This window comes from Mustela erminea, chromosome 16, assembly GCF_009829155.1.
Source record: "Mustela erminea isolate mMusErm1 chromosome 16, mMusErm1.Pri, whole genome shotgun sequence".
In the NCBI taxonomy this organism is placed as follows: Eukaryota; Metazoa; Chordata; class Mammalia; order Carnivora; family Mustelidae; genus Mustela; species Mustela erminea.
This window is the reverse complement of record NC_045629.1, coordinates 18,127,904-18,143,468: the sequence shown is the minus strand read 5'-3', so window position 1 is coordinate 18,143,468 and position 15,565 is coordinate 18,127,904. Positions and strand designations below refer to the sequence as shown.

Genomic DNA, 15,565 nt, shown 5'->3' with positions numbered 1-15,565 from the left:
GGCAGCATTTTCCCTGTTTCGACTGCGAGATACAATTCAGTCAAGATCCACAAAAGACCATAGAGGGGAGTGATACACATTTGCTTAGGAGGAAGGCTATCTTCTTAGATGAACTTGACCAGGAATGCCAGGTATTCATGAATCAGATCCACGCAGAAATAAAATACTTTACTTGGATTTTTTCCCTGTTACTATCAAATTTTTTTTGAGAAAAAAAAATTAATGTCAGATTATGATACAAGGTTCTTACTCCATCAAAGAGTAGGGCGATGAGAGGTTTTTCCACCCAAAGCTTCATGATGTGTTGGCATCATCCTTATCAAGTGAGGCCATCTAGAATCATTGCTTATTGATGGGGATCAAGGAGCATGCATTCTTCCAGAAGCCTGTGGACATCTGTCTCTGTGCGCAGGACCGTTCCAGGTTATGGACTGTGTTTACTTGGTCTGAACTGTGTGGCTTGAGAGGTATCTTGATACAAACTTGAATTAGTTGCAACATTAAAAAATCAGGTGCAAAGAACGATGTGGAGAAAGAGAAGCCCTTGTGCACTGTTGGTAGGAATGTAAAATGGTGCAGCTGGTATGGAAAACAGTGGGGCACTGCCTCAAAAAATTAAACATAGAATTACCACATAAGCCAGCAAGTCCACCTTTGGGCATATCCCCAAAAGAGTTGAAAGCAGAGACTCATATATGCACACCTATGTTCACAGGAGCACTATTCACAACAGCCAAGAGTGGAAGCAACCCAAGTGTTCATCAATGGATGGACTGGATAACTAAAATGTAGCATATACATATAATAGGATATTATTCAGCTTCATAAAGGAAGAAAATTCTGACACATGCTACAACATGGATGAACCTTGAGGACATTATGCTAAGTGAAATAAACCGGTCACAAAATGACAAATATTCTGTGATTCCACTTACAGAATACAAGAAGTATCTAGAGTAGTCAGACTCATAGAAACAGAAAGTAGGATGGAGGTTGCCAGGGACTGGGGGAAGGGGTAGAATGGGGAGTTGTTTTTTAATGGATAAAGAGTTTCAGTTTTGCCAGATTAAAAATTCTGGAGATTGGTTGTGCAACAATGTGAATATATGAAGACTACTGAACTGTATGCTCAGAAATGGTTAAGATGGTAATTTTTATGTTATGTGGGTTTTACCACAATTAGAAATTAAGAAAAAAAATAGGAGACTTCACATTAAAATCTGGATATGTGGGTTCTCTTGACAAAGCAGAAATACAGCAGTCCAGCACCTGCATGGAGAACCCCCACTCTCTGTCCCCTTGGATTGGGTATGCTCTCTCTCTCTCTCTCTCTCTCTCCTGATTTCCATCATGCTCACTACTCCCTTTTGCCTCCTTTGCTGCAAGGCTGGTTTCAGTGGCCCCCCTTTTTTTTGTGCTTATATAGTTGCTATGCTCAGATTAAAGAGGAAGGCAAATTAAATCTTGTATTTATGCTTTTATCAACATTTTTTTTTTAACCTGGCTTGCTTTTGCATTAATGTTACCTTTGTGGTCTCTAAAGACACACAAACCTGTTGCTCTTAACCGAAGGCTAGTTTTTAGTAGGAAAGCGTCAATGAAAAGAGCATGAAATGCTCAATGGAGTCTTTGGCTTGATTTTTTTTTTTTTTGAAAATTTTATTTATTTGACAGCACAAGTAGGCAGAGCCATAGGCAGAGGAAGAAGGAGAAGCAGGCTCCCTACTGAGCAGAGAGCCCCATGAGGGGCTTAATCCCAGGACCCCAGGATCATAACCTGAGCCCTAACCCACTGTGACTCCCAGGTGCCTCTCTTTGGCTTGATTTTCATGCTAAACGTGATTTTTTTTTTTTTTTTTTAAGCCAGCATGCTTCTTGTAGCAAGATTCTTGACAAAGCATGAAACTGCCTTCAGTGCTCAACTGAAGCCAGATGTGTCTGTCCCTGGGCACTTAGCAGAGGGGATCTAACTGGTGCAGTTTAGTGAAATGCTCTTATCCTAGCATGGAGGCAACAGCAGCAGCCCCTTTACCGAAATACATCCTGCACCACATGACCCACTGGACCCAAACCACACGGATGTGTTCCTGATAGTCACTCTCACACAAGTCTGGGTTCACATTTAAGAGGGAAAATATTTTTTTTTAGCTGGCCCAAGTGAAAAGCTGGGCTCTCTGATCAGTAACCAGTGCCCTCAGGCTTCTTCAAGGCTGCCCAGAGACTCCAGGAGGTGCCTGCATCTGCTTTTCCCCAAATGATCATTCATTCTACCACTGATGATCCTGGTCTGTTATTTACCTGCCTGTGTTCCATTTCCTCACCTTGTCCAGGTGATAGTAAGGTATCTGATCAACTGAATGACGACTGAGACATTAATGGATGCTGATGGCTTAATGTACACCCCTGCCACATAGCATGGGAATGTCCATGTCTTATCCCGAGGGACAACTATGGTGAACATGGGAGCCACTGTGTCAGACCATTGAAGGGATGTTGGGGTCAGTGAGAAAATTTGTGTCCAAGCCCCAACCCTTGGGCTTCCATCACCTCTCTGCTGCTGTGTATGCCAATCACAAATTCAACCTGAAAGAAGGATCTGGTTATTCCCACCTGTTAAATGCCAGTCCTCCTTGGCCAATTCAAAAGGACCCTTACCCATCTATAATGAAATCCATTTGCCTTAAAGCAATGTGGATAGAAGGGATAAGGCTAGACTTGAGGCTGCTGAGTAGGCAACCACCCTGTTTTTACTCTGAACCTGCTAGGCTGGGTCAGAGAATCAAGGTCAGAGGCTGGGAACAGGTATGAGTAGAATTGCTGAGGTCATGCCTAGAATGTTTAGTCAGAAAGATTAACTCAAGCACTGGCCTGCTCCTTGCTTAGCATTCCTGAACTGTAGGTCCTTGGACAGCTTAAGCATTATGGATTCCAGACTGGAAAAGAGAATACGTCCAAGAACCTGAACCATGCATCAGTTTCTGAGGTATAAGTAGGATGTGGTCTGTAATTCACAGCCGAGGGTCTAAGCCCTGGAAATTCTGCTGGGCAGGTCTTCTACCGCGGGTATTTCTTTCACAGGAATACAGATGTTTCTGCTTGGTGGTGGAGCAACTGAGATGCATTAGGAAGCACAGAGGTGTGTAAATATAGCACACTCTCTGTGAATGCTACAGGAAGAAGAAAATAGGTACACTCCAAAAGAGCTATAGAAGGAAAACACCCACCAAAAGCATTTTTTCTTGGGAGGATTTGCAGCTGTACACACTAAGTAAAGGAATGGGTGATGGGCGAGCCTGGGTGGCTCAGCTGGTTAAGGTTCCAACTCGATTTCAGCTCAGGTCATGATCTTGGGGCCCGGGAATCCAGCCCCGTGGGTGTCTTTGGACCCTGCACTTAGGGGGCTGTCTGCTGGAAAGTCTCTTTCCCTCTCCCTCTGTCCTTCCCCACCACACTCCTCTCTTTCTCACTCTGTAAAACAAATCTTTTTTAAAAAGAAAAAGAAGTGGGTGAAGGGGTTTGGTTTGGGAGCTTTGCTCCTTGTTAAGGGAAGGCCAGAAACCAGAGTAATTTCCTCAGACTTATGAAACAAGAAAAAACTAAATTTACCACTTTTTCTTAACCCAGAGTAAGATTTATGGTGTGTACTGTTTTGTTTTAAACATGGTATTTAGGCATTGATGGGGTCGGGGTGGGGAGCAGGAAGAAGCTAAAACGCTGGTATCACAACCTGACAAACAAAAACCAGCCTTCTCTGATGTGGACCTGATGATTGTGTGTTCAACTGTTGAGTCTGTGTTCTCACCCACCCTGAAAGAAGTACTGAATTACAAAGAACTGCTCATTTGATCATTAATTCCTCCCAGACGGGAGCTTCTCCGCCTTGTGTTAGGCAAATAGGCCAAACAGGTCCTCTTCTAGAGTCTTGGGAGGCTGATGGTATTACTATCAGCCTCAGGCTCAAGGAAGGCTAGGACCTTGCTCAAAGTAACGCTAATGAGAGTGCTGAGAGAGATTAAGAGTGACCACAAATCCAAAGAGAAAAGCAGCTGCTGTTGAGCATGTGAGACTCACGGGAAGGGCCAATTCCAGCGCTGGAAGTCAGATTGAGAGAGGCAGGTTGGTCAGCAGTGTGGGGTGTAACTAAGAACGAGGGTACACCGCCATTGCAACGGTCAGCCACACGCCTGCGAGCAGCGAGGCCTAAAAACGACCTCTCGGCCCCGTGAATCTGTGCCAGTGCATCAAGAGCTGGGACTCAAAGCAGGGGAGCCCCTACTTTGGCTTAGTCGTCAACCCATGTAAAGTGGGGATTCACTCACTTTTCCTACACGCGAGCTTGGTGGAGGGTATATTGCACGCTAACAGCTCACACTCCGGGGCGGGGCAAGGTGGGACGGGGCGCCTCCTGTAAAATGTGCAAGCCTAACGATTCCTCCTGGACAGGGTTGTTTTGAACTTTGAATGAGAGAACGTCTGTGAAAGACTTTGTAAATGACAAAGCAAGGGACACACAGTAGTGACAGCCCTGTCACGCAGCATCGGTTTTTCAGATGCATCAACGTGGTGATGGATTAGTTCTTTGTGGATGGCAGTGGGAGAAAAGAAATCCCCAGTATGTGCAATACTAGCAAGGGTCTTGGGTTAAATTGGAATAATAAACAGTTTTAAGACACTGGAAGCAAAATTCAACTAGCTGGAAGAACTCCCCCAGAGAGCTCTCCCTGGAGCCTGCATTACTGTTTTCACGGAATTGTAGGGCTGTAGGCACAGGTTGCCAGGGGAAATGAGTTCATTATACTGCTTACACACAACATGTATTTCCCTCTTTCAAATGGATACATCCATTTTAGCTTCCTGTTAAAATAACCTTTACCAAGGATGCTATTTGATCCTGAGAAATAGAGCCTACAATTTTAGTATAGACATTTTTTGTCCTTTTAGAAAATCCCCCAACTTGACAGTAATTAGGAAGTCACTTTCCCAACAGGAAAAAAAAAAAAAAAAAGCCGGAAAAATAATTGCAATTGAAGAATACAAATGAAAAAGCATTAATAATGTTAATGTAATGGTCTCATTAAAACTTCCTTAAGAAAAATCTTACTCTCTCCTATAGTTTTTTTCTATGTAAAATGGACTGCATTTTATTATCATAACTTCTTATAACTGCTAGAGTTATTAAGTCCTGGATGGTGTTATGCAGTAAATATAGGCCAGTCCCGAGCCCTGATCAATTTTCTCTCTATTTTTACCAAGCTTAAATTCCAGCACAGGCAGGGTGCTGGCATATCAGCATTTTGTAAGCTTGAATCTCCTAATTTGTTAAAAAAAAAAAAAAAACCCACAAGCCAGTTGCTCTCAGTAGGGATTTCTGTCTGAAAATAATTTGACACCCTGAATCCCTCAATTAAATTTAGAGAACATAGTTAAATTTTCATTCATTTCAGTTTGTTTTGGAAAATTAAATAGATCATTTCAAAGAACATGGGGCCTGTAGTCACACTCATGGGAAATCATGTTCTTGGTCTCCTGCTTAATTTTTTAAAATGTTCTGTAATACCTTGGGAGATTAAATTCACTTGGAAAAGCAGTTTTCCAGCCCTCTAGCGACCAACATCTCTCACCTCTCAGTCTTCAGGTGGCAACTAGAATTAATATTTGCCCTGGAAATCAGAATCAATGGTTTGGTCTTAAAGATCATTTGCATGAAAATGATTTTATCTTTTTGCATGCGACAGCTGTGGAGACCCAGGATTCCACATGGTGCTTTTCCTTGGAACTTTGGCCTAATGTTCATCTTGGTTTAGGAAGATATGAATATCTTCTAGGAGACCAAATCTTGGAATGATGAGAAATTTGATAAGGTCTCAGATCTGAGGACACATATATTGGTTTCTGAGAACCTAGGAGATAAACCCTTCAAGAAGGGAAAAGAGTCTGCGAGCCCCTACTTGTTAAACCATAGGCTTCCTTCCTTCCTGCCTTCCTGCCTTCCTTTCTTCCTTTCTTCCTCTTTCTTTTTTCTCCCTCCTTTCCCCTCCACCATTATCTCTCTCTGTCTCTCATGAAATGTTTTTTTTGTTTGTTTGGTTTTTTTTTTTTTTTTTTTTAAATTTCCTCTGGGAGCACCTTTGTAACCTCACAGGGTAACATTTATAGTGCCTGGACTGGGGACTAAGATGGTATGGACTGATTTTCCTTGGTGTCACTTGCCCACTGGCATTGACTTCCATACATCCCTTTTGCTATTTTAAAGTAAAGAGCTCAAAGGTGTAGGGGACCAATGTGGTTCCTACGTTCTGTGTCTGAACTCATGATATGCTAGATAGGAAGAATTTGGAAACACTTGAGACAGTAGAAAGGACCATGCACTTCTGCCTGTCAATACTTGGGTTGGGAATCTCAGATCTTCTTAGCCAAGAAGGCAGCTTGGTGCTGGAAGTCTCTGGCCCATGATAGGGTGGGCTCTGTCAATAATGTGAAAACTGGTTTAGATAAGACAAGGAGTGAATTAGGGCATAAGTGTATCATGAAAATATACAGAGACATTTGCTTATACAGCTAATTATATCAGAACTAAAAATAGGGCACCACAGTCCAGTGACAACCAGTCATTGAATCATAAAGTTCAGCCTAGTCACTTAAAAGCATTCGATATGTCAGCTATTTCAGTTCCTGAAATGCTTGGCCCTATACATTGCTAGGGGCAGAAGGGGAGACGGGATTGTTGGATTGGGGCTATGAGGCCTTCCCTATTGCCAGACACTTGCTACACCTTAAGGATTGTCAGCATCATTCGCCTCTAGCCTCTCCCCACCTGCCTTCTAACTTTGCTAAGTTACTTTAAAAGATAGTATATGTGTATGAGGCAGATGCACACAAAAAAGAGAGATAGAAAAGAATTTTGTTTTGCTTAACACTTATCTTGGGATAAATTCTTCAAGACAATGGAACAATGCTAAATATAAATGCACCTAAACAGAGTTTCAAATGCATGAGGTAAAAGTAATAGAATTGCGAGGATAAATACACAAGCCAACAGTTATAATCAGAAATCTCAAACTTCTTCTCTCAGCAATTGATAACACAAGTCAACAGAAAATTAGTAAGGATATCATAGACTTGAAAAACATTATCAATTGGGGCGCCTGGGTGGCTCAGTGGGTTAAGCCTCTGCTTTCGGCTCAGGTCATGATCTCAGGATCCTGGGATCAAGCCCCAAACTGGGCTCTCTGCTCAGTGGGCAGCTTGCTTCCCCCTCTCTCTCTGCCTGCCTCTCTGCCTACTTGTGATCTCTCTCTGTCAAATGAATAAATTTTTTAAAAAATTCTTAAAAAAAAAAAAAAGAAAAACACTATCAATTAACTGACCTAGTTGACATTTATAGAACACTCACTCAACAATAGAAAATACAATGTTTTCAAGTGCACATGGAAAATCCATCAAGGTTGATCATATTCTGGGCTATAAAACATATCTTAAATTTAAAAGGATTGAGAATATATAAAGAGTATTCTCTCTCCACAACAGAATCAAACCAGAAATCAAACAGAAGGATATCTGGAATATCTCCAAATATGTAGAAAATAAACACTACTCATCTAAATAACTCATAGCTCAAAGAACAAATCTCAAGGTAAATTATAAAATATTCTGAATTAAATGAAAGTGAAAATACAACATACCAAATCTTGTGGGATGCAGTTTAAGCAGTAAGTAGAAGAAAATTTATAGCATTAATGCTTATATTAGAAAATAAGAAAGATTTCAAATCAATAATTCAAATTTTCACCCTAAGAATCTAGAAAGAGAAGAGAAAATTAAACCCAAAGTAAGCATAAGGATGAAAATAATAAAGAACATAGATGAATGAAATAGAAAACGTAGGGAAAAAAGAGAGAGGGAAAACCAATAAAGCCAAATAAAACCAATAAATTAGAAGACTTACGTTACCTGATTTAGAGACTTCCGTAAAGCTATAATAATCAAGACAGTGCCGGTATTGGTAGAGAGACAAACATACAGATTAATGGTTCAAAGTAGAGAATCTACAAATAGACCTGAACACATATGGTCATTGGAATTTCTACAAAGTCATCAAGGTAATTCACTGGGGGAAGATGTTGGAACAAATAGTGTTGAAACAAATACCTATATGGAAAATAAGCAGACAAAAAAAAAAAAAAACTTTGATCCTTTTCTCACAATACAAAAATTAACTTAAAATGATCTTAGATCTAATTTAAGAGTTGAAACTATAAAAATCCTAGAAGAAAATGAGATAAAATCCTTGTGATTTTTTGAGGTAAGCAAAGATTTCTTGAGACACAAAAACCACAAAGCATAAAGGAAAAAAAAATGACTTTGAACTTCATCAAAACTAAAAATGGTTGCTTTTCAAAATATACTTAAGGACATGAAAAGGCAAGCCACATACTAGGAGAAAATATTTGCAAAACATGTTTGATAAGGGAGTTTTATCCAAAATAACATAAAGAACTTTTACAACTCTCCAATAAGATAAACAGCCCAAAGAAATAGGGCAATTGTGAACAGATACTCCATCAAAGAAAATATCAAAATGGTTCAGAAGCACATGAAAACATGCTAAACATCAGTAGTCATTGGGGAAAATGACATAAAATACACATCCATTAGAATGGCTAACACATAAAGAAGATTGACACTGTGCCCACGGGGATGCAGGGAAGGGATTAACTGAACTGCAAAGGCACATGAGAGCACTTTGTAGACTGATGGAAATATTCTACATCTTAATTGTGTAGTAGCTATAGAAGGCTACATATTTGTCAAAACTGATTGAACTATAACACTTAGGTAGATTTTTAAGCCACATATTGCTCTTCTCTTCATTCATCTACTATTCTGTGATTAGCTCTACCGCGTACATTCTAAGAATTTGCTCTACTGGGCAGTGAGGTCTGTAAGTGCCCTCAGGTGGTCTTTAGAGTTGAGCCGTAATGGATTTTATGGAGTTTATGGCATCAAAAGGGGTAATTGCAGCTCTGTAAACATTCAGCTGAAAACGTGCCATGGAAGAGATTTGGGAGAGTTTGGGAAATGGACATTTATGGAAGAGCTTCAAGGCAGGATATATATTTTGAGAAATGCGATGGGCTGTCTATTTCACTGAGCAACTGTTACTATTGTCCGTTGGTGTACAGACTCAGGCCTGAGTCTGTAACCCTCCCAATGACATACTGAAACAATTTATAAAATTCTTAGTACTACATTTTTCACTCTCCACTGTGTAAATCAATGAATCTTTTTTTTTTTTTTTGTAGTTACTTCATCTTCCCCGTGAGAAAACTGAGGCTCAAAGAAAATAAATGCCCGGAGTTGGTGCAGAGAAGTGGGAGGACAGGAACTAAGTCCTTTTTATTAATTTCCTAGATCCTTCCAGTGCCTAAGACAGAATTCCTACCCAACCTGTTTGTCTATATTCAGACTTGAAGAATGGAAGATAAAGAGTAGCTATTCTAGTCTGCAACAAATGGCTATGATGTGGTAAAGCTTCTAGGTTCTCTTACAACCGTAGCTTCATACTCTGGTGAAATATGTGAGTTGGAGTTCTTATAGAGGCAGAAATTTGCAGAGATTTTAATGTCAAAGTCCCTATTTCCAAAGCAACTGACTCTCATTGGGGTGTGTGTGGGGGCAGGGGTGGGGGGGGGGGCAATGGGAGTTCCTCTGACCTTGAGGCAGCCAGCATGGTCCAGCTCAAGTATCAGCCAGAACAGCAGCCAACTTAATCCACCCAACAGGAAGACATTTCTCTGGAAATCCCTGTTCCCTGAACAGCTTCCTTTAAACACTTTGGACAAATTCTTCCACACAAGGCCACTAAACCTCCGTAGGGAGGGAGGAAGGGAAACAGGGAGGGTCTTTCATTGTTGCTGGTCCCACTTTGGAAAAATCTAACTGCCACATCTATTCCCAATAAAATACTCAGTTGTCCATGAGTGTAGGTTGTGGGAATGGTCCTTGTCTTAACACTCAGGTGTAATTTGCATGTAAGTTGTATAAGAAGAGGAAGGGCAAAGGAGGGAAGCAGACTGGACTTGGAAATGGCCACAACAAGGCATGCCCAGGAGATGAGGCTCACAGAGACTATTTTCCAAGGGCAGCTGACCCGCCTCTTTCCCACCTTATTACTGCCCTGTCCTCTAAGATTGACTAGGGTGTGATGTCACTTTTTCAAAATAAATGTAAACATTAATACATGAGGTGGATCAAATGTTATTTCATCCAAACTCTCTTTGCATTGACTGAACATACAACAGTTACGGCCTAGAAAGGTGGAAACTTAGAAGGCAATTTTGCAGCTAAAGACCAGTTCATGTCCAGGGGCTTTCACGGGGTTTCCTGGGTGGAATAGAATGTTGCAGGATTCAAAGTGCCTCCTGCAGAAGAGTCTCTGTTCTGTGGGATTCAGTTTTGCCACAGGGATGAATCCAAACCTTGCTGAGAAATTTTTTTTCAAGAATGGGTTGCGGGGGGAGGCAACAGTGTTCCTCTGAATCCCAGGTGGCCACTGGTGGAGACTGCTGATATGTGGTTTTTGCCACAACCAGTTTCTAACATATAATCTGCCTGTGCAATTGGGTGAAGAGAGAAAGTACGGGAAAAAGTGGAGATTGCATGGTATCAGAAATCACAGGCAGCAAAGGCAAGGGCGGGTTTCACTGTGTGAATGGATGCGAAGAAGGCACTTGGAAACAGAACATTTATTTGCTTCTTAAAAGCCTGAAAGGGACTGAAGTGAGTTTATGGATCAGTCGGTGAGCCTGAAATGCTTGAGATTCTCAGGCAACCTTATTCCCTGACACATAGTAAAGAGAGGTAAGACCACCGGGGAATCGAGGAGAACTTTTGTGTCACATCCTCAGTGTCCACGGAAAGGCTAATAATAAAGCATGGAATTCCCATAAGCTAACCTTGCATTGGACAAATATTAATTTAGTGAGTCGGGTTCTGAAGTGGTGAAAATGAAGCAGGCCTGCAAAAATCCTCAGGGGCCAGGAATCTGATACTCGGGTGAGGTCTCTATTGATCTGTCCATATTCTTTGCAATGGTGAATGCCAATCACCCTACTCCAGGGCAGTCCCAACTGTCTCACCCTCATCTTAGCAGACAGGCATGTGAATGTCAGGGTACATGACATGGGCTCAGTGGATGGCAGACAAGAAGCATGACTCTTCCCCCTGCAGCCTCAGAGAAGCATTACAAGAATATATGGCAACAAAACCCCAAACCTGAATTCTCAGAATATAATCTGAACTCTTCAGACAATTATTCAGATCCACAGTGATTCAGGATATTCCTGTAAAATATGGTGTTTTCTCTCTCCCTCATTTGCCCCATTGAGTCCATGGCCAACGCTTCTACCCACTGCTCTTCACCACAAATAATAAGCAGACTGTAAGGATGCTAGGAACACTCTAGGGTACACAGGTTTCTGGCTCACTGTTAGACACTGGGGGCAGATCCTAGTCACCCATAGTTTCAGACATGACAGGGACCCATGGAGATCCTACCATCATTGCTGAACAGACAGCTAATGAGGCAGAAAGGAACTATGATGGGAGCTTCCAGAAGAGTCAATGTCACCCCAGGAAAAAGTCAATGAGCCAGAAATAGCTGAGGCCTTTCAGCACCAGCCACCCTGAATTGATTCTGAGCAACAGGCACAAGGAGCTGGGCCTCAGGTCCAACAGGGTCATTTACTCAAAAGAACATGAGGCTTGAATCTTTAAATATTTTTAAACTGATAATCTCCCAAAGGCTGTTAAAGGAGTAAGATGTCAGTTCCCATGCAAATCTTACAACAGTCATTAAGAAAAGACTTGGCTAGGAAAAGGAAAGGTTTTGGCTTTATGACTTTTCTTTGGTTCTCATCCTTTATGTCTGGTGGATGAATGTTGATCTTCTTGCTTTTTATTCATTCAGATCTCACCTGGCTGAGATCCCCCTGATGGTGCTGCACCCGGGGTAGCTTTCTGTCAGAGATCTCCTCTCTCAGGAAAGACCGTAAACTCTGAGGATTCAAAGAGGACTGAGAAGTCCCCCGGACCATCTGCCCACCAGTGCAAGGATTGCCTGCGTGTCTTTGGCAAGGGTCATCCAGCCCCATCCTGGGTGCCTCTGGTGTAAGCGTATGAAATGTAGCTTCTTAATCTATGGAAACCGAATATATTCCTAACTCATCCTCCCTGTACTTTAAGAGCAGTGAATCCTCACAACACTTCTGATACTGGCCTCCACTCGTGGCCATTCTGGAGGGTCCATTCTTAGTGGATTACTGAATAATTGCCCTCTGAGTCAGGATTCCCCTCCATGCAGGATTAGATAATGGAGCAATTCTCCTCAGGAAGGCACCTTGAGGTGATTGCATTGTAGGGAGCTTAAAGCCATGAGTATTATCTAGAATTTCAATCTTTTTCGATGGCTGAGCCTCAAAGTTGGGGAGAGATTGATCTCTGAGCCTATAGAGTAGGAACATTATGGAAGAAACTGCATGAGATGTTAGTGAAGGGAAAAGAAAATATTTCCTACCCATTAAAGTTAAAACCAAGCACTGAATCTGACGCCAGATGTAGTGAAGTATAAGAAAAGCCAAAAGTGCTAGGCAGATTACTAACTCCTGTGAGAAAACAAGAAGAAAGCTTCACTGATATTATCACAAATAATATTTTCAACATCATTTAGATGGATTTTGCATTTTGGTTTGGAGCCCTATTACATTCTCCTATTATGGGGTTTTGCACCACTGTTTTCAGAAAACAGCTCCTCCTGACTCAACTTCCACTAAATATGTAAGAAATACAATTAACTTTCTAGAAATAAAGTTACCATAAATTTTCTAGAAAACTTTACATTCCATTTTTAACCGAAAAACTACCTCAAAATGTTTCCTTATATCAAACATTTATTTTTGTCATTTTTCATTTGTGAAAACAAATATATGACACAAAAACATGGTACTTTTCAGTTTTCCAAAAATAATTTCCCTTTATTACCTCATGAAATTAAGGTTCACTTGAGCAGATACAGTCAAGAAATAAGTAACTTTCTGATTTTTATGCCGTTTGTTGTTCATTATCACCTGATGACCTGGCGCATGGAACCAGGGAGTATTTATTTGACATCCCATGTCTGGGCAACATTCATGTCCGCACACCATTTAAGAATGTTCATAAGGATGGAACAACCATGAGCATTCTTCCTTGTGAAGAAATTATAGAATATTTCTTCTAGGGAGTCTTTGAGCCATGCAAACATCTAACCCATTGTAGGAAAAACACATGGCCTTCAAAGTACATTATAAAAAGGAAAAAAATAAAACAAAAGGTATTAAGTAACCCTTAAAAAAAGCCTAATGTAGGAAAACCTGTGCTTTTCTGCTCCCAGCAGCTCATGTTTAGGAAGCTCTGGTTTAATCAAGCCAATACTATCTTTTTCTAGCCATAGCCAGCACACTCCCAGAATCCATGAGTCAATTAGAGGTTATTTTCCAGAGCGGACTTAGAGCTCAGTTCAAACGTGCTCCTTCACGGTTGCTGGGAATGACACAAAAGCTTAGGATTAGTTTTTGGAGGCCCAGAGAGGACACAGAAAAGGCTGAGCAAGGGCAAGTGGCCTTGGCAAAGGGAAACCTGGGCCAGCAGCCAGGCACCACAGACAAAGCAGCTTCCGACTGCATGCGTCAGGGTCCCGTGTGCTTGGATCCCTTCCCCTGGGAAGCCAGGTGTGGGGTCACCTCACAGAGTTAAGTCAATCTGTTTTCCTTTTTGTTTTGCCAGACTTAAACAAACAAACAAACAAACAAGCCCAAACTGGAGGATGAGTTGTTTCTGCATTCTCCCCACAGCCAGGGTTTCTTTCTGCCCCTTGGGAAGCCCTTCTTTCTTGCTGTGACCCCAGCAGGACGCTAGGTGGCATGGGGGAGCATTCCAACACAAGAGCATCAACACTAACCTGAGAAGTAGCTGCAGGTGAACTAGTTTCCTTACCACTCACTGCTGCCCTCTCACTGGCTGCAGCTTCTGCCACTTCTGCCTTCTGCACATTCGAATCCTCAGAACCAGGAGGCCCTATGTGTCCCAGACTTTCGCTCCCTGAGGTGGAAGGTGGGTTGGTGGTGGCTTTCCGGGTTTGGCCTTTGTACCAACTAGGGTAAAACAAGGGATCCGCAGGGTCCGTTGCTGCAGGGACTGGAGTTTCAGACTCTGTGGTCTGCTGAGAGCCAGTGGGCACAACCTCCCCCTTAATTGGGGCAGATACATTCAAAAGTAAAAAAAGAGGAAGAAGAAGAAGAAGAAAAAGCAGTCGGTTTTAGTTCCCTTTGGGTTTGAAAACAGTGAGCTGTCTGTGCAGTGCCTGATTTAACACATGTTCAACTTGATCCCACCCTCTGCGAGCGCTCAGGGAAGGAGAGCTGCCAGGGCTCCTCTGTCTGGGCACCTTCACGTGCCCACTCTTGTTTTCTGTGCTTGTCCTTCACTAGATGGTAGGCTGAGACGGATAGAAGATGCCTGAAATGAAGGGTGCTTATAAAATATCTGATACAGGAGAAAGGTCGATCTGTTGGCCACGATCAATATTTTGACATTCCAGGTGGGCTCACCAAACCTCTTTTCTAAAATCCCAAATTGATCTTATTGATCAAATCCACCTCTCATTTAGTTACCACACCTCTTTCAAACTCAGGGCAATTGGTATACCCAGAATTTCAAGAGTCGAGGGACTGTAAATGATCTTTTAGCCTGGTTTCCTATGGAGACCTAACATAGAATGTAATTCTTTAATTCAGAGTTTCCCCTCTAACATTTTGTTTCTATCGATACTTTCAATCCACTATGAAAGCAGGTGAAAAACCAGGACACCTTTTTGATGAATCTACATTGCCCACAAACTCCGTAAGTCGAGACCTCTCTGCTGAAGGTGCCATGAAGTCAGCACAAAGGCTTGAAAACTGGACAGTGACATCTTAGAAACAAAGGGTCAGCCAATCAGATACAGGATTTGGGATGAATTATCTCCTACGAAATCTCTATAACAGTTCTTTTAACATATAATCTCATGGAATGACAGATATATAGAAAATCAGATGTCATTTGTTTGCCCACTTACTGAAAGATGTGACAGGGATAAACTAGCATGACTTCTCTATTTATCACCTTTATTATCTACAGAAAATTCAAAGTTCTAAAGGTGTAGTCATTTTATTTCTCACCCTGTACCCCACAAATGGTTTCAGAGCAGACCCAATCTTCATGACTTTGGCTCTCTATGAACTAACATGTTACACACATAGCCCTCTCCTCTGCACACAAAATTTCCAAAGATGGCCTCAGATTTGAGGGTGCTATTGGTGGGAAAATTGAGTTAAACTCAGTCTCACCAACCAATGATAACAACGAACTGTTGAATCACTTAGTGGACTTTCCCCCCTGACATTGTGACTGCTCTGAATTCTTTTGTCTTTCACATACAAATGTCTGACCTAAAGCTACTCTTTTCTTAAGGCAGAATCAATTGTTTCGG

The 15,565-nt window shown here is 41.7% G+C and overlaps 1 protein-coding gene across 6 annotated transcripts in view; it reads right to left on the bottom strand.

Annotated features, from left to right (window-relative positions):
- Positions 1 to 15,565, bottom strand: part of TRIM55 (tripartite motif containing 55) — a 43,697-nt gene that overhangs the window by 4,912 nt on the left and 23,220 nt on the right. For 3 of the 6 annotated variants that reach the window (XM_032315703.1, XM_032315702.1, XM_032315707.1), the window contains exon 9: positions 13,997 to 14,284. The exons of 1 other annotated variant lie outside the window; for it this stretch is intronic. In XM_032315703.1, the coding sequence (XP_032171594.1) occupies positions 13,997 to 14,284 (288 nt within the window). Of the gene's footprint in view, positions 1 to 12,574; positions 12,663 to 13,996; positions 14,285 to 15,565 lie in introns of all 6 variants that reach the window. 2 more of the 6 variants (XM_032315708.1, XM_032315704.1) reach the window with 2 other exon arrangements.